Consider the following 23,909-nt stretch of genomic DNA (forward strand, 5'->3'; position numbering starts at 1 on the left):
GCTTTTGTTTTCTTCTATTAAAATAAATGTACTGCACTAAAACCACAGAAATGTAAAATATGTAGTAATACTAGCTTTCAGTACTAACTCATGTTTAAAATATTTGCAGATATTAAAAGATGGTTCTTGAAAGCAAATATTGTTATAATGCTGGGGATGAGGATTAAAGTGTTCAAAGAAGTTCAATCAGTATAAGCCCTTCAGCTGACAAGCTATTAATATGGCTGATTGTATTCAGCCAACGTACTGGGCTATGGTTTTGTGTGCTGTGGGAAAATGCACTGAGAGCTTCGCAGAAGTCAAGTGTTCCTCTCTGATTTTGGCAAAAGCCAGTCACATGTTTCTCTTCACTACTTCATTCCAAGGCTATTCTTTGCAATCTTTCTCCTGTCTCATAAGCATGACATTTTTGTGGTGTACGTTTTACTGAATAGACTAGACTATTGTCCGTGCTATTCTCTAAACCTGCTTCAACTCAATCGGTGTATCATTCTTCTCTCCAGAAGACTGATGCATATGTGGCAACTTAGCCATGACATGGAAGTATTATCCTCTGCCACTAATGCACTAGGTTGATTCAGCCTTTCAGCTTTTATGGATAATGAAATGATAATTTATACTTAATGGTCTCTCACGCATGTTACGTGTTGGCTTCTTCCCCCAGGTTATTCTGTTGCTGTTCTCTCAACTCAAAACTCYGTCTATTTTGTTGCTGGTGCACCAAGATCCAACTATACCGGCAGAGTTGTGGTTTATGATGTTGACAGCCATGGTAATATTACAATTGTGCAGTCCCAGAGGGGCGAGCAGGCGAGTACATTCTGTTTCTGATCAGAGTTTAGCATAGGAGTAAGCAGTGATGCATTTGTTTTGAAAATTCGTATTTCTTGCGAAGCATTTAGAATCTTATGAGCACTTTTCTCTGCAACTAGACTGTTTCACTGAGGTTAACTAACTCTTAACAATATTTTTAGGGAATCATTCATTTAGCATAAAAGATAGAATGTGAAGCCACTTAATGTATCATTCTGTCAAGAATTCTAATCGGCAGAGGCTCAGTGACCAGGAAGTTGTGAAGTAGATGACATTAAAAGCAAGACTTGGAAGCTCATTCTCTTTCCCCATTTGAGAAAGGGCTAAAATTTAGAAGGTTTTGTTTTTTGTTTTGTTTTAATCAGGCAGATTAGACAGTAAATCAAAGGCCAGGTAGTCTTATATGCACAATTTAATACAAAAGGACATCTCCTATTTCCTGTTCTCTGTTTGCATTCTTCTTGCTGAGTGATAAAAATACAGCTGTAGGTACTGGACAAAAACAGAGGATGCATGATTCTTCAAAAGCTATACAATAGTATATAATAATTTCATTCCAATCAGCAGTTTCGTTTATTAGTATTGGACTGTTTATGTGTGTAAGAGTTTGCAGGGTCAGATGCTAACATATCTTGCTTTACAAAGTCCACATATAAACATGACTCTCTTATTATTGATTTCAGATTGGCTCCTACTTTGGCAGTGTGGTGTGTTCAGTGGACATTAACAGAGATTCTGTTACAGATGTGCTGCTTGTAGGTGCACCAATGTTTATGAATGACCTGAAGAAAGAGGAAGGAAGAGTATACATGTTTTCCATCACAAAGGTAGGAATGAAACTATTGTGGTGCTGAAACTGAGTTCTTGCATCCCCATCAGTCCTGGTAGAAGTTTAGGTATTTTCCTTGGAGCTGAAGGGGTTTGCTCTTGTTTCCTGGACTGAAGTTTTGCCAAGAAAAAATACTTCAAACTGCAATAGTACTTACCTGCCTTGACTGTTCTCTTAAATCAAAAGACCAGAGAGTGATGGCTGGCTTCTGCCAAAGCAGACTGGCCACATGCACACCACAAAGCCCTTGGCCCTCAATCTCTTCTGGGTCTCAAGTGATGTTCCTATGACCCTAAGGCCCTGTTTGTTTATTTTTTTTCCAGTTCAAAGTGCTTAAAGTAATGTGAATGGTGCTTTTATAATGAGAAACAGAGCATGTGCTTTGCCTAGGGATGGAGAGTAGGGACACAGGTAAAGCCTACCATAGGTGTAAAGCCTACACAGGATGGGGTTAGAGGCCTGTGGATGGAGCCCTTCCCAGTTCAGTCTCCTCCCTTCTCCTTCCTAGCAGCAAGCAGCAGCCTTTCCCTAGAACCACTTGTGTATATAACCTGGGAATAAGCCAGCTGGAGCAGTCCAGAATGGAGCCACTAAGCAAGCTAATAGCTAAACAGTATCAGTGATCAAGTGTCTGCTGTTCTTGATCCCTTTTATTTAGCAGCATAGACATAGACATTAGCAGCACAGGGTTTAGGCACTGTGCTAGAAACTATACAAATATAATRCAAGGTTGACCACTTCTCTGAAAAGCTTAGCTTAATGCTTTTGCTAATTAATTGTTTGCCAATTGATTTTGGCAAATTTGTTCAACACCTAGTAGTGTTCCAAAAATAGTTCTAGTAAGTGCTAGCACATTGTTTGCAGACTTTCGTGCTAAATGATTGCACTTACTCTTGTTCGATTGGTCGGCAAGGCCATGTTATTTTGTCTCACGCTGCCTGACTGTGTTTTATATTCAGGCCTGCGGTAGGTGTTTTCATATTTGTGTTAACATTACAGCACCTTTTGAACAGTCTCACAAATAATCATGGATATCAGAATATATGAAGTAAATTAATACCTGCAATCAATCAGAGAAAAGAGAACATGGCATTTCTACTAGGTAAATTGCAATGAAATAGAGAGGGAGGAAGGACCACCCTTTTCAGCAGCAGCCCAGTGCTAGATCATCCTAGAGCTACATGAAACTGCAATTTAGGGAAATTTCAGAGTAGATAGAAGTACTGGAAGCTTTACTGTTGGCAATAGACATCGGTCATTGTGACTGTGTCATTAGGCATAAAACACAGAAGAAAAGAAGCAAGGATTTTTTTCTTCTGTTTTGGAAACTGAACAAGAAGACTATCCTTACAGGTTTTAGTCTTTGTTAAATGTAGATTTAAAATGAAATGTTAAGAATAATGAAAGAATGATTTTTTTCTTAAAAAAACAAAAAAAAAAAAAAAAAAAAAAACACCCACATGGATTTGTGTAACTTGCTTACATTGTGCAAATTATACTTTTCTAGTTATTTTGAATAAATATCTTGGCTGATATTTCTAAAATTTTAAATACAGTGTGATAACTGAGGTTAAAGATGAGAACAGTATTTGCTGATTTTAAACTAATAAATGTGACTATTTAACTCTACAGCTCTCCAAACTTCCTTTCTGCATTGGCACTAGAGAGGTCAGGAGTTTAGCATTTGAAACACATGTTTTTTGCATTAGTTTAGTTAGGAAATTCCATTTCTATTTCAAAGAATTATGTCCAGTTACATAATTTCCATTCCCTCTGCATAAAAACTGGTAATCCAAAATTGGAAACCGTATTTTTCAATATATTGTGAAATTTTCAGAACAGTCAGATGAGGACAGTGAGAGTATTTAAGCTTCATACATATGGTTATATTTGMTGTTACTACAGTGTAATATTTGCCAAGATTCTGAGGTATAATGCAAACTGAATGGGCAACACAATGAGGAAGGAATTCAGAGTTGAGAGTCCAAGGGGAATGTATTAGGAAAAAAAAAACAAAACCAAAAAACAATACACAGATACTGCACCTATGTCTGATTTGCTGCAATGACAGTTGTATTTTTACTTTTTCTTTTTAAAAAAGGGAATTTTGGATCAACAAGAACTCTTGGAAGGCCCACAAGGGTTAGAAAACACTCGCTTTGGATCGGCGATCGCAACACTTGCAGACATTGATTTAGATGGCTTTAATGATGTTGTGATAGGTGCACCACTGGAAAGCCAAAACTCTGGAGCAATTTATATTTACAATGGGTATCAAAAGACTATACGTACCAAGTATTCTCAGGTAAATAACTTGGTTGCATAATGCTGTGCTCAGTGCCTTCAGATCTGCTAGAGGACAACCGAAGGGTTTGCTTTCTTTTTATTGGCTACTGTTTCATCCTCTTAAACAAATACGGTTATTCTCATGACTTCAAGTTTTGTACCTCTCCTTATTTCAGCTCTCAGCATGTCCTGACTGATGGTATGGAGCTTAGTGCTGAAGTATGTAGAGAAGAGTGACTTGCAGCATGCTCCATCTGAGCCTGTTAGATTTTTTTGGTGCCTGTGTATGAAGTGAACTAATCTCCTGTACATTTTTGACAGCTGTTATTTTTAGGGCTGATGCACAACAAAGAATGTTAGATAAATCTGAGCTCTGTAAATTATAAATATACAGTATTATATGTAGTAGTTATTTCAATGTTACTTTCTGTGCAGTCTTTCTGTTGCAGAAATTRTTTCTTAGAAGTCCTGTTAAACTTCCTACTTTTTGAGTTGCTCAATGTAGGATGGGAAAGTTTCCAGTAGACACTAGTTGGCATATAGCAGTTCATTAATTGACAAGTAAAGACAAGAGACAAGACAGGAAAGTTATTTCTGTGTATGCTGTAAGAGGGGAGGAAAAATTGCTTAAAAATTTGAGAAAACATCTGCAAAAGTCTTTTGCTTAAACAGTACATTCCATRTACAGGAAATATATGCAAAAATCCATTGCTTGGGCTGCTATCTGGAAGCTCAGGTGCTCTTATGTCAACTCAGTAATCGAACTCTCTTTTCCAGAAAATTTTAGGATCAGATTCTGCTTTTGGACAACGGCTCCAATTCTTTGGAAGATCAGTAGATGGCCATAGAGACTTAGATGACGATGACATTACTGACGTATCAGTTGGTGCTGATGGAAATGTGGTTCTACTTTGGTTAGTAAACTCTTTTAGAAAGGCAGCACTTCATGATTCAGATGCAAGACGAGCATTTTGTTAATTAAACAGCAAAACAAACAAACCGAAAAGCTCTTTCATTCCAGGCGTTCAGGGCCAACCGGTGTTGTCTAGTTGCTATTATTGTAGCTAGCTGAAAAACAGCATTGGACTAAAACTTTAAAGTATGTATTGTCAAACCACTGAAAGCCAATTTCAGGAGCGGAGTCGCGGGGTGTGGGGGTGAAGCTCGGTGGTGGCGGGTGCTGAGGTGGGATCCAGCAGGGCCGGCAAGGCTGGGAGAAGCCGCTGCTGGCCACCGCGCAGGCACGTGTGTCCRGAGCCGCGGGGCGGCTGCAGGGAGTGGAGCTTGCTCGGGGGGATTTGTCRCAGCAGGTTATGTAACAGCCACGGTACAATCCTGATAGCCGAGTCTACCGAAACACGTGAAAACGCCTCCCCCACAGCCTGCGTGACTTTTGCTAGCTGACAGACTCGTCTGTGTGAGAGAGTTGTCCCGGAGGGCAAGGATACAGAGCAGTGAAAGAGTGTTGGCATCCGTTTCTGGCAAAAAAACATCTTTTCTGGCATGTGGGTTTGCATTTTTGCCCGAGCAATTTGAGTAGTTTCACAAACTCAGGAAGGCTTCACAAAATCTAAACCCTGTGCTCCCTGCACTGTGCATTTTCTACTGCTTCCCTGTGGAGCTAACTTAAAACACAGCTTGCTTTCCTATCTGTCACCCTTCTTCTCGCCTGAGGCTCCCACTGTGAACAAGAAAAACATTATTAAATTGCTACTTATTCCAACATAAAACAAGATTATTAGAAATGAATGGTCAGTTTGGAGCTCTGGCCCCCAAAAGAACTCCTGCAGGTGCTAGTGGTAATTGCATTAAAGAAAATTATGCTGCTTGGAATATCAGCATTATGTCTATTTGATTAATGAGGATGCTCATTTTTCTCTTTCACGCCAGCATTTGGTCTGATTAATGAGTTTCACTTTTGATTAAAGTGTTTGTGTTTACATGCTGGGTTCCTTTGCAACTGTTCTTCAAAATCTTGATGAATTACGTAAAAGTTGTTTTTCTGAAAAAGTACAGTATTAATTAAAAATGAAGAATAACCCWTCTTCACCTTTCCAGAGAAGCTCAGTGACTTCCCTAAGCAAGCATAGGAAGGGTATTTGTTGGGGAAAAAAGGGCAACAGCTTCATTCTGTTATCTGAAGAAAAGGATTAGGGCATTAGGATAAAGTTACTGATTATCCATTGATTTGACATGATAAATTATTTACTGTCAGTATTGAAAGCTTCTATACAACAAATACAGTTAAATGAAAAKGAAAATAAATTAACAATAGCATAAAAATGTTTACATGGGGAACCATAAAAATTAATGTTACATTTACAGATTTACCGGTGATAGAAAATGGTTTCTAAGTTACACAATGCTCTTAAAAATCACACATAGTCTTTTTAAAATATTTTTCAGGTCACAAAGCATTGCAAACGTGTCCATAACTGCCTCATTTAAACCTGAGAAAATCAGTCTGCTGAACAAGAACACAGAAATAACTGTCAAAATATGTTTTGAGGCTACATTTAGACCTGCTAAGAGAAATAATCAAGTGGGTAAGATTATTTCAATGGCATGTTTTATATTAATTTTTTCAAAAGACCGTTATTCAAATAAATAGCAGAAATTTAAAAGAAATACTGGATTGAATCTCAAGAAAAGGAGAGATCAGTATAAAATTTACGTGCTTGAGAAATTATTTTTAAGACCTACTGTCATCACTGTCTCATTAATCTTTGAAAATTGAGGKATTAATAACATTCAGGAGTGCTATATCCTCACTGTCCTGCAAACTCCAGGAAATACCGTTAGTGAGAAGCTAATATTTCTTTATCCTCCACTCACCAAATTCCATAGTTTTTCTTCTGCTGATACCACAAGAAACTTCAGGAAGGGTAAATGGATCTCTCTGGAAGATGCCAGTCTTGGGGACAGAGCCTTTGTGACCTGCTGGTTTCAACAGCAGGCTGCATACTTTTCTCTTCAAAAAAAAAATAATAATTTCCATAAGCTCCCTGCAGATGCCAGTAGGGAGAAGCTCTTCTTTACAAAGGACAGGAGAGCACCAAGTATTTCTGAGACTAATATTGGCCTCTCATGAAGCCACTTAATAAAATCTAGACAGCTTCAGTAACACTACTTGGGCTCCTTCAGTGCTCCATACAGTGCCTTTAGGAACGCATGGCTGTTAGCTATAAAATAACAATGAATTTCCACAATGTATTAGTCATAACATGAAGAGAAGACAGAAATTATTGTGTGATTGAGGAGAAGATGCAGATTCCTTCTAGTCTCCTTAGAATTCAGGGATATGGTTGTAAGGCCTCTTTATCTGGTATAATCCGGGCCCTGCTGACTGGCTTCTTGCCCAAGTTACAGGCTCAGACATCTGCAGAGCAAGCTGGATTGATTGCCGTTTAATGTACTCTCTGTGGATGAGAACTTACTTTAGGATTTAAACCTGTTTGACTGCTTTGGAAAGCACAAGRGAAAAATTTATCGTTTTGATTATGTTCTGTATTTAGCAAGCTACAGAAAAAGTAAAATACTTGAGGTGGTTTAGAAAGCTTGGTTGATCTGTAATACTGACTATAGTAGTGAGATCACTGGCAGTCAGACTCAGCAGAAAAAAAATACTGTTATTCTTCTTGTAGCTGTAAGATACAATGCAACACTGGATGCTGATCTCCAGTCCTCTAGAGTGACTTCTAGAGGATTATTCAAAGAAAATAATGAAAGGTACATGCAGAGGGACCTTGTGGTACGTCGTGAGGAGAGCTGTGTTCATGACATCTTCAGTGTACAGGTAAGTGCAATTGCAGACAGCTTCATTTGATAAAAAGTGATCAGAATAACAAGTTGAGCACCTGGAAGATGAATTTACTTAGTGATCTACTTCTCTCAAATTCTCCGCAACTGCAAAATGCAGAGTAAGATTCTGATTTCAAAGAAACTAATAACAACTTTCCTGTTCAGTAAAGGACACAAGGTTTTTTAGGATAGAGAGGCCACTATAATTATGTGTTTCGGGTCCAACCCAACACAGCCCACAGTTTCAGCAGATTTTAATTTCACTCTGAGTAGATTCTTCCTTAAGAACTAAGAAATTCACGCAAAATTTCATCTCAACCTAAAAACATTTCAGGCATRCTTCTGGTGCATGATAGCCCATGGTATGTACAGTTTGTGTTTGGAAAAAATAAAAAGAATCAAAATTCCATCTTTTTCCATAACCAAAGACCAAATGCAGCCCAGAGAGCTGCAGTATGCCCTTTCCATGATGTTACGTCAGGTAATTAGAAAGAGTACTTTAATTCCTGCTTTGCTTTGCAATTTGTACAAATCATCCAGATGAAYAAATAGGAAAATTTTACATTCCTCCCTTTGAAACTTCTTCTTTTTTGCACTACATACCTGAATAGTGTCAGGGCAAGTATCTTGAACATTTTGATCATATTTTGTGTTGTGGTGGAGCCATGAACTGTAGGGCTAGAAAAGAATGCATCCAGTGCAAAGAAAGAGAGGAGACATGAACTGTATTCCCTTTTAGTGTTGTTCGGAGGCCTAGCTACTGTCCATGATAGTAGTGCAGAGTGGAATAGGAATTTGACTTATGCAGCCAGGTGAAAACGGAAGTGACCTGATGGTTGCTTCTGAGGACCAGCTTCTGTAGCCTCAGAGAATCTGTTTGTTTCTTAGTCCTAGAAGTAATTGTGATGAATAGCATTTCCAAGAATGCTTTAAAAAGGACTTTCATCACAGAAATGGCACTAAAAACTTTCAGCATTGCCAAAGTAGGTAATCTTACAAATTATTTTTTTAACGAAARGAAACTCTGAAGTGTTATTTCTTCTTTACAGTACATTAAACATTATTTTACCAGTGTTACACTATTTGCTATGTTGTCAGCTATCATCTAAACACATGTTTTACAGGAACCTTCTGATGCAGTGAATTCACTCAATTTGCGGATTGACATTGGCCTTGCAAATCCTGGCTCTAGTCCTGTCCTTGATATATATTCTCCTGCATCTGTGGCCTATAGTGTAAGTAAATAGTCTTACTATTGAAAAACACATGGCTATATACAGATACATAACACATGGCCCCCCACAAGCACTGAAGAAGCCCATGCAATTGAAAAATATTTTAGTTAGGTCACTGAGCTGAAAACATATGCCTGAGTGTATTTCCCTGTTCCATTTGTGCCTCTGTATTGCACGAACACATACACAAGTCAGCATGGCATAACAAACATGCTCACTGGGCCCAAATAACTGTTCATGTGAACTCCTAGTTGATGGCAAAGATGAAGGAATGAAGGTTAATTTAACCCACAATAAATGAGTCAATAAAAGAGAGTCTCTTAAATTACATCATATTTGTTATGGGTTAAAAACACCCAATTATTGCTATATGGGGTATTACTATAGATCAGTTGAGATATAGTGACGTGCTACTCAGYGTTAACCTCTTCATGTGTCAAAGCTTTTAATGCCCTCGTCAGGATTTTCTTATCTGCAAAACAAGAGTATGCTTCCCATCAAAGAAGTTTAAAATTATCTACAGACTGTAGTATCTTAAGATTGAGCCCTGTCATTCAGGAAATGTTTTTGTTTTTCATAGATTCCTTTCATTAAAGACTGTGGTGAAGATGAACTTTGTATCTGTGATCTTGTCCTTAAGGTTCAACAGAAGGCAGATGATAGGTAAGAAATGAGTAAGTGGAATTGTTGGGGTTGGACATTTTGTTAGTTTTCAAAAGTTGGCTTGYCTATAGACTCAGGATAAATTTCCGGATGAAAATGTCTTTCCAGTTCAACACCTACTTCAAATTAGCTGGCGGAGGCAGGGAGGGGGAATAGAAATGGTATTTATGTCCATAATCAAGGAAAAAGAGGTATGCCAAGAGCACAAATACGTAAGCAGCAGGTTTTCATCAAGGTAGACAAACTCAGATTTTGATAGCTTAGGCATGAGGACGGAGCTATAATGTCTGTCTGGCTGCTGTTGTAACAGGGAGAGCACTGGGAGAAGCAGCAGCCCCTGAAGTGGCTATTTCAGTCCCTCCCTTAGGCAGCAGTTGGGATGCCTGCAGCGGGCTGTGCCACTAAGGAGTAGGGATAAGCTGCTGGGGCAGCACATCTTCCAGATCCATGCACAAATATATGTATGTATTTATAGTATGCAGAGTGATGAGGCTGCCTTTTCCTGGACTTGCCATCCTACCCAGCTGCCCGTGCTGTGCCAACATTTCTGCTATGGTAGAACCTTTGTAACTTCAGTAAAATAATTTTAATGATACATAATCAGGATCCTTCACTTAAAGAAAACATTAATTTCAATCCAATTTTAAGAAATACCATGATGGAATTTCTTATGTCAAAGGTTTCAGAAAACAGAGGATCTAGGTGCGTAGAATTTACGAAACAGATTGTGCTTTGCTTGTTATTCGTTGTTGGCTACAGTCAATGAAGTATGATACATTTTCATGTTCCACAGCTGTTCTAGTACCTTGTTTACAACACTGAACTTTATTTTCCAACAGCAAACAGCAGTTTGTTGTCAGCAGCAAAAACAGAAGGCTGACTTTCAACGTGAAACTGAGAAATAAAAAGGAAAATGCATATAATACCAGAATCCAGGCTACATTTTCGGACAACTTGTTTTTCGCTTCATCTTCTTTACCAGTATGTGGAAATACCCATCCTAATTGTTTGAATTATTACCACTGATTTTCCAGTTTTTTAGAAAAAAAAGATTTTTTTTTCTAGTAGTGCCTTTCCCAGGCAAGCAGAATGTATATACACACCTCTCCCAATTTATTTCTTCAAATACCACAATATTCCCTTCAGTATATCAGTTTATTTAGGTCAAGGAGAGACACTGCCAGCTCAGCATAAAAGTTGGCTATCCATCAAGTTTGACCTCACCTCAGTATTTCAGTCATCTTTTCCTTACTTTAGGACTTGGCATCCTCATCTTCTGCTTGACTCCCAACATCTGAATGCAGTTGCTGTGCCACAGGGAATTCATATATGATAAATCAAGCATGCAGCAGGGATACAGCTTTAGAGCACAGTCTTTGGATCTAGAAACAGTGTTACGGCCAAGGCCATGTATTCCAGCTAGACAGTTGATCAGATTGAAGTGATTGCTCTATTGCTATACCAGAAGCTAGTCGTCTAATTAATTTGTCTTAGAAAAGGAGAAGAAAGGAATTTTGCAGACTRTTTTGGAGAATGCAGGAAATCTTTAATCTGAACTGTTGCTTCCGGACARTTCTTGTAGGATGAAATCCAGACGTCAGTGTCTGGTCTGTGTTGTGAGGCCGCTACTGGAGCGGTGCATGATGACTAAGAGTGAAATCCAGAGCAATCCCTATATTGAAGGGAGAGAGGGAATGGGAGGATTCATCACCACCCAAGAGCAGTATTTTCCTAGCAGTGAACTGGCAGAAGTACGCCACACAACGCTGAGAGTGCCCCTCTACGTCCCCATCATGTTCTGCAGCAGAATTATTCGTTCTATTTATGTTAAAAGACCACACTGGAGCTAGGGTTTTCCTCTGCTCTAAAAGCCCTGTGCTTAGAAGCATGCAAGTGGAGCTTTTACCCCAAAATGTGCCTGCTTCAAAGCAGGAAAAWTGCATAAGCTGAGAATGTGCGTGGCAGGGGGGAGGGTGTAATTCATGAACGGTAAATGTTTTGTAGGGATGTGTTTTAACAAAGACAGTACACTTTAATGAATTCTTTTCAATGTGATGATAACTGGTTATAGCCTTTGAGTTTGTCTTTCCTTTGGTGTGAGATGATGACATGCTCAGTATTCTGTAAAGTGGTATATAAGCTCCTGTGCACTGTAGATTTTTCCTACAAAGGTTCATTAACTGCACATTAGCATCTGCAGTTACAGTACTTAACTCTGAATCATGTTGTGTAAAAATGACTATGAAAGTTCTGTAAAAATGCTGTAAGAAAACACTGTAACAGTTAACGCGATAGGTGATCTGTACTGCAAACTGTCGAGCAGACAATCTCAYGAGATCGTTACAGCCTACAAGAAGGTGCACAGGACTGAGCCTTTTCCTACCTTTCACTTGTCTCACTGTAACCTCTGCCTCTCTTCCCCACCCAGCTGGTGAGCGAATTGCTGTCATGATACCTACTTGGACTGCTCCTTAATGTAATAGGTTCTCTGTTGAAAATACAAACCTGAGGATTTCCTGTCTATTTTGTCAAAACCTGATATTAAAATGACCTTTCTGTCTTTCTTCTGCAGAGCGATGGGACTGAAGTTTCTTGTCAGACCGGCACAGCTCAAACTACAGTCATTTGCCAAATCAGCTATCCTGTTTTCAGAACAGGACAACAGGTACAGCTAGCATATTCAGTAAGCTTTGCATTATACCCCCAAAATAGCCCTCCCCACCATCTGCATTTACTGCTGGTGAGGATTTCTTAGATTCAGCTGCAGTTAAATTYCCTTTGCTTTTCAGAGACATCAAAAGAACCAAACTAAGAGCTGAACTTTAGTGACCCCTACCAGATTAAGGGAAAAAAAATCCCGTGAAGCACACTTCTCCCTATCCCTGCAAAATGCCTAAACTCCCAGATGCAACTGTGACTCTGGGAGTATAAGAGCTCGGACCAGAAGCTGAGAGCCGCAGCTCAGCATGCCACAGTCTCCCGGGAACTCAGCAGAACTGCAGTCAAGCTCCTGCTGCTGACTGAACCCGGAGTTAGCTCCCGTCCCTGCTCTGTGAATGTAATCTCTGCAAGGAAATATGGTTGTCTTGAGAGGAGAGGGGGCAGCCCACACAGCCCTAGGATGGATCATAAATCCTTTTTGTCATAAATAGCATAAATCTCAGGATATCCATGGTCTTAGGGAACTTAATCTCTTATTCCTCTTGGGCAGAACAGAAACAGACTTCCAGCCTCTAACATAGTCAACTGGAGCAATAAGAAACTTGACAGAAAGAACAGAAACATGACATTCTGCAGAGGAAAAGAAAGCAAAACCAAAACACCTAATTAGATCTGAAAATTTAGTTTGGTCTATATTTTTAATGTCACTAGTCAAAGTGGACCTGTTGGAACGAGTGGAAGAGAAGAATGAAAACAAAGCTTGTGGCAATACCAGTGCTTAAAAGCATGTAAGGCAAACAACCCTGACCACCTTTTGTTGCAGCTTGCAGCTAGTTACACACTGTTGAAAACGTGCACATAGCTAATGTTTATGTAACAATGTCAGTTTTTAGGTGGAAGTGAGAACAAAGCAATTCTATAGTATTAGAGATTATAGAGAAATAGTACACAGAAATTGGCCAGTTGCACAGGGCAATTCCAGATCTTTGCACATACAATTACGTTTCTGTTTGTAAGTACCTTTCATGTTTTAATATAAACTCATTCATTGTCTGTTCCTCGTCTCTTCTGTAGGTATCTTTTGATATTAGTTTTGATTTTAACCTGAAAAATCTTCAGAATATGGCAAGTCTAGGTTTTCGTGCATTAAGGTAACCTATATTATTACATGAAAGAAAGTTAGTTATTAGTGTTCTAATTTATATCAAATAATTTTATAACATATGACTTAAATTTGTTTTGGTGAACAGTGAAAGTAAGGAAGAGCAAGACTTGGACAACGAGGTCAGTTTATCAATTCCTTTGCGGTATGATGCAGAAATCCACTTCACAAGGTACGCTGAATAACAAAAGGAGTCACTGTCATTTTTAAAAGGCATTTGAATATAGCAATAGCCTCTGAAAGACTACTGAAAAACATAATGAAAATGTGTTTTTATTTTGGAAGTTATAAGAAATTCCCGYTTCATCAGTAGTAGTGGAAATTTATGCTTTTCCACTAAAGTTGCATTTAAAGAATTACCGAATGTGTATGAAGCAATTATGGATCCATGTGTATAACTGTTATAGCAGATCAGATGCTCACATGAATAGAGGCTATATAAAAAAAAAACAGTACTTGTGGTTTTGATAATATAACCAAGATACATGCTATATCAGGGTGGGCCTCTAGGCCGAAATGTAGTGAAGTTAGATCAAATCTGAAGCTGAACTGAACAAAAAAGAAAAAAAGCCCCAGTTCTAACTATTACTTTCTCAGTAAGGAAATGAAAAAGAAAACATTTTTATTGACATCTCTGCTGAACCTGAACCAAAACCATGAATGCTTGTTAGTAGTTTGAAGTAATTATTTGAACTGCAACCTGAGGTGGCATATGGGGAGGATTCACCTTTGCTGCACCCTCCCCTTTCTATCCCTGTTCCGCCTCTCGTGGCGGCAGGAGCAGCAAGCTCCGCTTTCCCACCCTCCCTGCAGCCTCCGGCTCACGCTTACTCCTTTGCCTTCTGGCATCATCCTTTTCTCATCCCCCTGAGAGGTTAGACTGCACTGTTGCCTGAGGAGCCCTTTACGCCTGAGAAGGGCAYTTTGTAAGGAGAGCCAGCGAGGTGGGGAAGAAGAGAGACGGACAGAAATCCCTGGAAGACTGACCTTCATTTCATGCCCTAGAAATCTTTTCTCTTCAGCCCTTGAAACTCCCAGTCATTTGGGATGCACTGGAGGAGTAATCAGTCTGTTACTGTTCCAAATGAGTAATTTCAGTTACAGTTTAAGCTAAATTAGAACTGAAGCAAAAATACTGGTTTGACTTTCAGATAACATATGTTATTTTACTTTTTATCAAGAAAAGATTTGTTTATCTTTCCAAATTACTGAAGTTCTAGGATAAACTATATGTAGTTATATTTCATGCACTTGGTCACCAACTGTTGGTGAAGAAATGCCAAAGCATTCCAAAATTTATAAATCCAATCTGATAGAAAATAAACAGCAATTATTCAAAGATTGACAGAAATGGAGGCGTAACTGTTGGATGTATAAAGAGGAACCTGCTTAAAAATGAATGACAACAATGGATTTGGGGAATGAATGTTCAAAGGCTACCATAACCACATGAAAATGTAGGCTGCATGCAAAGACCTGAATTGGAATGTGGCCCCCAGTAAAGATGCTGAGTTTAATAATCTGCTTTGCAGAAGATGAGAGTTGAGAAAACTGTGTTGTCTTCCTAAAGAGCGACTTTTATAAGGAGACTCTCCTATTGTAAGCTCCCAGGAAAAGAGGTGGAAGTCAGCCTTATCATTGGCTTGTGGGAGTCAGTCTTGTCAATGACTTCTGCAAGGACAAGGAAGTGGATAATATGTGTGGGAAGGACTGGAGATTTGAGCAGTGAGGACACAGAAAATGCTTCAGATGGCTTTTCTGGAAGTCATTGTAAAGAAGCCCTTTCTTTCTTTTCCCATGGGAGAAAATATGGAGAATTGAAAAGGATCCCAGATACAGTATGGAGGAACACCAGTTGATGAGGAAGTACCTCTGTGAGACTGCATATGTTGTTTTGCAATTGTATGCACGGATGTTATCCAGATTAAATGGGGAGGGATAAATGAGAAGGATTTGTGCCTTGTGCTGCAGGATGGGCTGATGTAATGGAGTCATGATTGTCCATGCTCCTCCTTAACTCACTGCCTGGCTTGGTTTTAGACTGCTCAAATTAGCCTCCTCTAGGATAAAAAAGCAGTTCTTGGGATTGCGCACTGGAAGAGCTGCTCACAAGGAGCAGTGTGGATGTGATGTACCACACAGGGATGCTTTTGTTGTATTTGAGCACTGTCCCAGCTGGCTGTGCCTCCTCTAGCATCCACAGACCCTCCTACTGCATCCTGCCATTATACATCCTTAAGAGCTACCACGGTGGGTTGCAACAGCCCTCACTTTTCTTTGGAAATCTTGAACAAAAAGAAACATAAACAATAAAGAAAGCGGCCCAGAGGAGATGAGAGGACCACATGATCRGTAGCGTGCACCACAAGCAGGGTGCCGTGTGTGTTTTGGCACCTAGGCAACACAGAAACAAGCCAGTCTGTGGCATTGGCACTAAGCCCGGGGTTTCCTCGGGACCTGTTCCTATTTGTTGTTATAGATGCAGCAGGCGGGGGGGGGGGGAGGCCTCTTAATGAGGAGGGAGACCACAGCAAGGCAGAAAGTAGCTGCTGCAGTCAGACAGGAGCTTGCAATACCACGCTGAGGCACAGAGGGGTGCAGGAGGCTGCGCGGAGTCGTCCCTCTCCCGCAGCGCAGCGCAGCGCAGCCCTGCTAGCCCACATGCACATCCTCACTCGGGCTTTGGGCTTCAGTGCACAGGGTATTTTCTTAACCAACTTTATAACATTCAAACAGCATTACAAGCGAGTGATTTTTTTTCTTCTGATTTTATCTCTGACCTCTGTTTTTAACTACCTTATGACAAACCACAATGCATCCAGTTATGTGTGTTTTGATAACAGCTGCCAAGGTGAAATGTGTTGTTTTACGGTTGTTAACTAGGCTTGCCAACATCAACTTCTATGAAGTGTACTCTGATCATAACATTCCTTCCACTGTGAATAATTTTGGAGAAATTGGCCCCACGTTCAACTTCTCAGTTAAGGTTAGTAAAAGTTTCTGGTTCTAGTTCTAGAAGCTGCCTTACCTCCTTCTCGTAGCCTGCTCCCAAAAGCGGTTGAACAAAACATTCTTGATTTCACTGTCTGATTTTGATGCTTTATGAACCAGCCAAACAGTTGAACAGCTGAGGGATGGATGCTCACAGTCTTTATGGGCTTAAGGATGAAATCTGTACTTCCTGCACATGAGTGGAGTCGGGGAAGGATTGGCCAAGTGCAGGCACTGTTTACATCTTTACAGGATGGTTAATGCTTAACTTTAGGCCAACCATTCACTGTGCATATTTGTTTTCTGCTGACTTGATAAAATAAATCTTCTCAGACTTGGACTTTGAAATTTGAAGTTTGGCTAAGGGTTAAATGCTCAAACCAGATGCAAGAACTARAATGATCACAGCATTTATTACATAACTCATAAAAATATTGGGGGAAGCTTTAATTATATCCAATCAAATCTACATTTTACGTAACTGCTATGCTAAAGGACTAAATAATAGGCATTTTGGCTGTAGCAGAATATTTAGTTTTCAAAAAAGTCTTTCATGCAGTTAATAATTTCCTTACCAGTTAATAAGAGCTGGTAAGGAAATAGCCTGGGATCTGAAACAATATAGTGTACTTTTTGCTGTAGTATTGGTATATTGCAATTACTGCTTCAGTAAGTGTACTAATACAAAAAAGACTGTTGCAAAAGGAATCCATTTCTTTCTTAATCATCCTGGATTTATGATTTGCTTGCTATACAAAACGATTCTTACTTATGTGAGTGTAACTACCTGAATTAATTATGAATTATTTGCTTTTGCAGGTAACAACAGGAAGTATTCCAGTAAAGATGGCAACTGTGAAAATCCGTCTTCCAGAATGGACCAACAAAGACAATCCAGTGATGTATGTAACAGCAGTCGGCACAGATCAGGTGAAGGACTTAATTACATAAACGGCTGTTTYTGGGGGAGTTTAACCAGCACCATGTACATCAATTATTTCCTTCATAGTATGGTTGAGGTTCAGAGAATCTCTGACCTTTCTTCTCTTCCCATCTTCACAAAGGGAAGAGGGAGGGCGATCAAGACAGCAGTACACTAGTATCTAGTAAGAAGTGGATTATCTTTAGAGTCCACAGCTGACTTTTCATATGACCATGGAACTCTTCACCTAGGTCCTTTTCAAAGTTCTTGAGAAGGGTACAGTAAAAATGAAATTTTTAAATTAGGCGAAGATTTCCAGTTCACTCGGAGAAAAAAAATAACCATAAGAGCAGTTTAATTCTGATCTAAAGCAYATTCAGTCTCTTATTTTCCAAAAGTATCCAGTACTGTATAATTCACAGTCTAGCCTCCAACAGCCAGCAGCGGCTGTCAACATCTGGTCACAGAAATATATATTACTACGATATGATAACTCCTGAGTATGATGTCATGTAATTTAATTCCTGCCATCTCTTCTAGGCCAGAGGTGTTACCTGTCAAGCTCAGATAAATCCACTGCAAATAGGAAAAAGACCTTATTCTGCATCTTTCAAGAAAGAGAACTTCAGAGCTTCCAAAGAACTGGTGAGTAAGAATGAGCACTGTAGTGCAGGAGGATAGGGGCACAAATCTGACCCTTATGAGCCCACTGCTGTACCCGTGGGGAGCGCTGTGGTGGTGTTCCTTGCTAACTGTGCAGCAGTGGAGCCTGTGTATTTTTCCAAACATACTGCATCTGCCTTAACGGGAAGGAAGGGTCTTTGTTCACTGTTCACAGCTTGCAAGTACTTAATTTGTATGCACACAAAGGCCAGGGTAAGAAATCTGATCATTAAAAGAAGATTTGTTAAAGTGTATTTTTTAATGCATACTGTTGCCTCTCTCTGCTGTTTTCACTGGAAGAACTGTAAGAATGCAAAGTGCAGTACCATTACATGCAAACTGGAAGACCTTATGCTGAAGGGGGAGTATTTCGTGAATGTGTCCACCAGAATCTGGAATGGAACCTTTGCTGCTGTGAGTATCAACCACATTTTCATGAATAAAGCAATATCCAAATATTTCGCAGATTCTGAYATTTTTGAAACTTAGGTAAAGAGACCTTTTCCATATAGGAAGACTGTCCTGTCCTTTACATTATTGTGTCTATTTTTTCAGATTGAAAACTTTCATCTAAAAGTAAAATAAGTAGTGTGTCTGCATAACCTAAGAAAATGCTGAGATAATGCAGATCTTCATAGCTGGGGAAAAAAAAACAAAACAGCGACAAAAAAAAACTGTGCTGTGACTGTTTAATTCATCCGAGGGGCCAGAAACAACAGTTTCCACAAAACTGCATGTGGGACAGCAGTACAGTTTTGTCATAGTCTGGAAAATAATGTTGCTTTTAGCTTTTGAATGTCATAGCCTACATAGGGATCATTTTAAGTCATATCAAAATATCAAAAGCTTGTTAGTGGTGCCAGCTATATTTGTTAGACAAGGTGTAGAAATTTTTCGTACWGATTTTGCTGTTTTTATTAGGGTTGGTGTCAAGGAAACAGTCCTTGCTTAAAGAACATCCTGTAGGATGCTTAGAAGTATCCTTCAATAATATCTTGACTGTCCCATTTTAAATCACCTTGTGTCCTCCAGGATGTAATTTATCATGAATTACCAGACTTTTGAAATAAGACCATGTTTGCCTCCCAGCTAGGCAACCGACCAAACTGTCTTAGAGTCCTGGGTTTGTCTAGAGCATCGGGAACATGACGCAGTCTCAGTAGTCTGTCTGCCAAATCTTACAACTAGGTATTGACATTTAACAGCAGGGTTGTCAGGTTCAGTGTCCTGCTTTTAAAAAGGAAAAGGTCAGTTTGAAAATGTAATATACTTATGCTAGTGTCTGAAGGAAAGCATCTGTCTGCCTTAAAGTATTTTTCAAATCAGTTGGATCAAGAACATGGGGAAAGTGCTGACAGGTACACAGAAGGCAGAGATCYGAATAAAAGGTTGCCACTTTTGCAAAAATTGCCTGGAAATAATTTGTTTACCACTGGCAAATGGGAAGATTACATGTCACAAGTTTCTTCTTACCTCCCATTTTGTTGGTTTCTATTTAATGGTCAATGTTTAGACAACCTTGCAGGCACCCAACAGTGCCTGTCATTAGCTTTTTTATTTAATGGCAGTCAGTCCTTGTCTAAGAAGAGGTCAGCAGACTTGCTGGTACTTGCAGAACAAAGCAAAGAAAGATGGGTTTAGGAATTAAGGGTACTTTGAATACGGATCAGGCGAGTCTCTAAATACCTAGCAGCCCAGGACAGAATATTTGAACAGATGGCCACCGCGTAGGCGTACAACTGTGCACTGCATGGGCGGTCGGTCCAGCACGTCGGCTGCTGCGGACTCAGAGTTCCCTCTGTCAAGTGAGCCGCGTCTGGCCCTGCCAGGGTTTGTAGGTTTATTAGAACCAACTGCAGAGAGATGATTGAGGACGCAAAGGGACAGAGCGTTCACTGCCTCTGGGACGGCTTCTCCGGTACTGTTTGTGACGCTGGCAGCGCTGCTCGCATTCCCCCGCGAACTTCAAGATGTTTCCTGCGGTATTCTAGGAAATGGGCATCTGTGGCTGCGGCGCGTGGGAGTGTCGCACGGCGAACAGCGGGGCTAAGCTGGCAGCACGAGCACAGCTGTGCTCCGCTGCCTTGGAGAGAGGCGCAGAAGGAAGTGGTAGCTGGCACAGGGTCCCTTTCTAAATGGGAATTGGCTTAGGTTTTTTTTTCTCTTCTTTCTTAATTTGAGGGAGCGATGTCAGAACTTGAACAGTGGAGAGGAACAGATAGTGATAGGAAAAACTAAATGGGGAAAACCAGAGAATYGTTGGAGAGAGGTGAGGGGGGAAGAAGGGAAAGAACTTTCAGACTCCGTTTCCTTCCAAGGCCAGGGCTATGTCTCCATCTGTCTTTTGCCACTGGGCTGTTTCTCTCTTTCTCACAGTTTTTTTTTTCTTTTTTTTTTCTTGTTTTTCCCTTCACAGTTAACAGCATTGAAAGCTTTGAAATAACTTTAAAAATGTATATATAATCAAATTCTTCTGTTTTGCTTGAACTATATGATAAAGAAGAGCTAGTTCCTAAATTTCATTGCTAATAAGTAAAAACAGTGAAATTAAATCTGAATTACTGATACATTGTTGCTTTCATAGACATAGCTCAGGACAATTAAAAAGAAAGATCATTTTAATCTTCTCAATGCTGTGATTTTTTTTTTTCTCGAGTTCTAAAAGCTTCATTTCAATACAGGATAATTTTTTTAGGAKACCTATGTTCTGATTGATTTGCCATTTAATAGAGCTTCACAGTTTTTGTTTTTGTTTTTTGTTAACTTCTTTTTCAGTCAACTTTCCAGACATTACAACTTTCAGCAGAGGCGGAAATTGATACGCATAACCCTAAGCTATTTATAATTGGAGAGAATGCCCTAACTGTAAGTGATGGATAAGCAGATATTTAACTTCTCTATCTTTTAGTGTATTAAAATGATAATGTTTAATATTCAGTGTTACTGAGAAATATATAGCAAATTACACACAGATAACGTTTGAATGTGTTGAACTAAAGTGTCACGGCTATATACATCCTCCTTTAAAATAATAAAATATTTTTATCTAAGTCCTGTATATACAACAACAGTTGGCTGAAATTAAATCTGCAGATCTCAAATAGATTGTAAAACTGAACAAAACTCAATTAAAATCTTCTGAAATTCACTTAGCTTTCTCTTCTTAAAAAAAGATCAAAATTTAGACTTCTTTCTGCAAAAGAATTAAGTGCCCTAGGTAAATGAGCTCCAGTAAATACTTTAGCAAATCTGATTAATCATCTTATTTGTGGAAGTGTATTTGGTTTGATAGTTGTAAACAGATACTTGGCACAGCTGTCTGGCAAATGTACTTAATCTCATTGTAAAACATTGTGGAGTATTTTTGAATATGGAATGGCAGTAATATGGACAATGGACAATTATAGGGCAGGTAATCTCAGGAAAAATTACTAAAACACCACTTTGTTAGTTTGGAGTCCTTCTCCGAAGGATTCCATCAACTAAAATACAAACATAAATAGCACTCAAAAAATACTTTTCTACTATGATGCTACTGTAATCAAAAAAAAATCCTTGTTCTCTTGAACAAGGCCTTGAACATTCTCAAATTCAATTTGCATAACAGCATTTAGATTATAGGAATATAATTAAGGCCTTTGAAGACCAAACTGTAACTTAGTAAGGGAGTCAAGTATCTGTAAGTATAGCATGGCTGTGGCATAGGCAATGGAAAATTCAATTAAATGTGTACAAGAAAAATTACTGATTGACCTATCTCAAAGTAGAAATAAGGCCATAATTCAATACTTTTTTTACCATTATTTTCTCATGGGTCATTCCATTTTTGTAAAGAATCTCTAAATAGCCCATTTGTATTCAGAGAAATCTCCAATTCCTGAAGAAGTAAAGGGAATATATTTGAAGTTCTGAAAACAATGCCATGATTTTGCAGAACAATAACATGACCGTATTTGGAAGTGTGGTGAGAGCCCTGAGCTTTATGACATGACTTTATTCTACTAGGAGATGAAACTGCTTTATACACCATTCAAATATTCTAAGTAATTCTACAGGCCTTTTAGGTAGCTTATGAACCGTCTACTACTGGACATTATTCCACAGCTGTACCATGGTAGTGCCAATTTTTACAGTATTAGCAGTTCTGTTGGTGATTTCAGGAGAACTAGAATTAAACCTTTCAAATGACTGATTAAATTGACGGTTAACAAGTAAAAAGCAATTCTTTAATCAGCCATTGAAACATGTGCAGCTGGGACTTTTACAGTTCTGAGGCAGCAGTTGAGGAGACCCCAAAGATGTCTGCAGAGCTCATAAACAACAAAATGTATTTTGATAAAGTCTACAGACTGATTCTTCCGTGATAACCCTGTAAAAGCCCCGTAAATATTTGGAGTGTCACGGCAAATTTACCCCCTGGTGAAGGGCAGTGCATCACTGCACTCAGGGCAGATAGTTTCCTTTTGCACTTTGGCAATGGAGTCAGTACCCAGCACTGCATTTTCTTCTGGCCAGGGCAGAAATCATATCCACTCTTTGCTCTTATAACTTTCTTGGGCAAAGGACAGTGCAGTAGTAATTCTGGGTCTGCCTACTTGCACTGTTCCAGACAATCAGCTGGAGTGGTAGCATTCATCCAACCTGATACCTACATTAGTCATTCACATCTGAGTTAGCCCTCCTATAAACCCTAATCAGTAGAATCAGCAATAGGAAGCAATTCATCTCATCTTAAAGATGATGCTAAAAATAGGAAAGGGGAATTATGCTCTAAAAGTGTCTCTTCCTCTCTGCTGGAAGCCAGTGTCTATATTTATAGCATATATATAGATTGCATACATAGATACAGCATGTATAGATTATATAGATATAGTATTAGATGAGATGAATTACAGCCATGGGGTCTTACTGACCAGAGTTTGACTTTAAGGAAGACATTTGGTCATAACTATGTTAGKCATAGAATTACCTCTCAAATAGTGTCACTTCACTGTTAATCTGATAGAAAAAATATTACTAGACAAGCTGCACACTCATATGATGTTGGCTCTTCTAATTTGGATGAGCTGTATTGCAGTGTAGCCAAATGAATTGATACTATCTTGTGATGCTATGTGGAGAAGCTGCTTAGATATTTTTGCGTAAGAGCTTTCAGATTTTTTTCCAAGTTAGAAAGCATTGCCAGCTGGAGGACAATATGTTAACCTGCTATAATCATCATTATGGCCATTTTATTAAAAAATACACAAAGCTTGCCTCTGTGAAATGAATACATATGGCCACACCTAGCACAACATTAGAGCCTTCCAGCAGAAACGACTTAAATCACTGAGATGTCAGTTCAGTGCAAATTTCCCAGAAAACTTGAGATTAAATTACACCAGACAAATGCACTGAGCAAGCAACCCTCTGAAAGTAAACCGACATGACTTCTTTTATCATGTTTCAGAAAGGAAAAATATCTTCATGCTAAATGAATGTTGTTCCACAATTAAATCCAAAGATTTGTCAGCTCCTAAGTTTTAGGCCAATATCTCCTTGAGCAGCTATGCTACATGTAACAATATTAGTTGGTCATACCCAGTGCAACTAGATAGAGTAACACCTGAAAACTAATTTCCAGGCACTATATTCTGTTAATGGGAGCTCTYTGGTATTGAATGTAGTTCTTCGGACCAGCAGGAAGCATAAGTGTGTTAGAAATAGTCCTGTTTCACCCATACATCATGCTGCAACTTCATGCAGTTATCTCAGGAGAACACACATTAACATGAAGGGCAATGAGGACCTAACAAATTGCTAGTGCCTTTCCAAGAAGGTCAGAGGAGCAGGCAAGAGACAGAGGACCTGCCTGGCAGAAGTGTCAGTACCCACCATGAGCAT

General features: G+C 39.2%; 1 protein-coding gene across 1 annotated transcript in view; it reads left to right on the plus strand.

Annotated features, from left to right (window-relative positions):
* ITGA2 (integrin subunit alpha 2) overlaps nucleotides 1-23,909 on the plus strand; it is a 51,772-nt gene that overhangs the window by 23,412 nt on the left and 4,451 nt on the right. Inside the window, exons 11-27 of the mRNA XM_085326420.1 lie at nucleotides 665-810; nucleotides 1,497-1,640; nucleotides 3,744-3,947; nucleotides 4,706-4,842; nucleotides 6,335-6,474; nucleotides 7,573-7,724; nucleotides 8,854-8,964; nucleotides 9,545-9,627; nucleotides 10,467-10,608; nucleotides 12,200-12,292; nucleotides 13,363-13,439; nucleotides 13,539-13,622; nucleotides 16,334-16,436; nucleotides 17,261-17,371; nucleotides 17,904-18,008; nucleotides 18,327-18,440; nucleotides 20,802-20,891. Of these exons, the coding sequence (XP_085182546.1) occupies nucleotides 665-810; nucleotides 1,497-1,640; nucleotides 3,744-3,947; nucleotides 4,706-4,842; nucleotides 6,335-6,474; nucleotides 7,573-7,724; nucleotides 8,854-8,964; nucleotides 9,545-9,627; nucleotides 10,467-10,608; nucleotides 12,200-12,292; nucleotides 13,363-13,439; nucleotides 13,539-13,622; nucleotides 16,334-16,436; nucleotides 17,261-17,371; nucleotides 17,904-18,008; nucleotides 18,327-18,440; nucleotides 20,802-20,891 (2,036 nt within the window). The remainder of the gene's footprint in view (nucleotides 1-664; nucleotides 811-1,496; nucleotides 1,641-3,743; nucleotides 3,948-4,705; nucleotides 4,843-6,334; nucleotides 6,475-7,572; nucleotides 7,725-8,853; nucleotides 8,965-9,544; nucleotides 9,628-10,466; nucleotides 10,609-12,199; nucleotides 12,293-13,362; nucleotides 13,440-13,538; nucleotides 13,623-16,333; nucleotides 16,437-17,260; nucleotides 17,372-17,903; nucleotides 18,009-18,326; nucleotides 18,441-20,801; nucleotides 20,892-23,909) is intronic.

The sequence above is a fragment of the Rhea americana genome, unplaced genomic scaffold (genome assembly GCF_003343005.1).
Source record: "Rhea americana isolate MKP2758 unplaced genomic scaffold, rheAme1 scaffold_13, whole genome shotgun sequence".
Lineage (NCBI taxonomy): Eukaryota > Metazoa > Chordata > Aves > Rheiformes > Rheidae > Rhea > Rhea americana.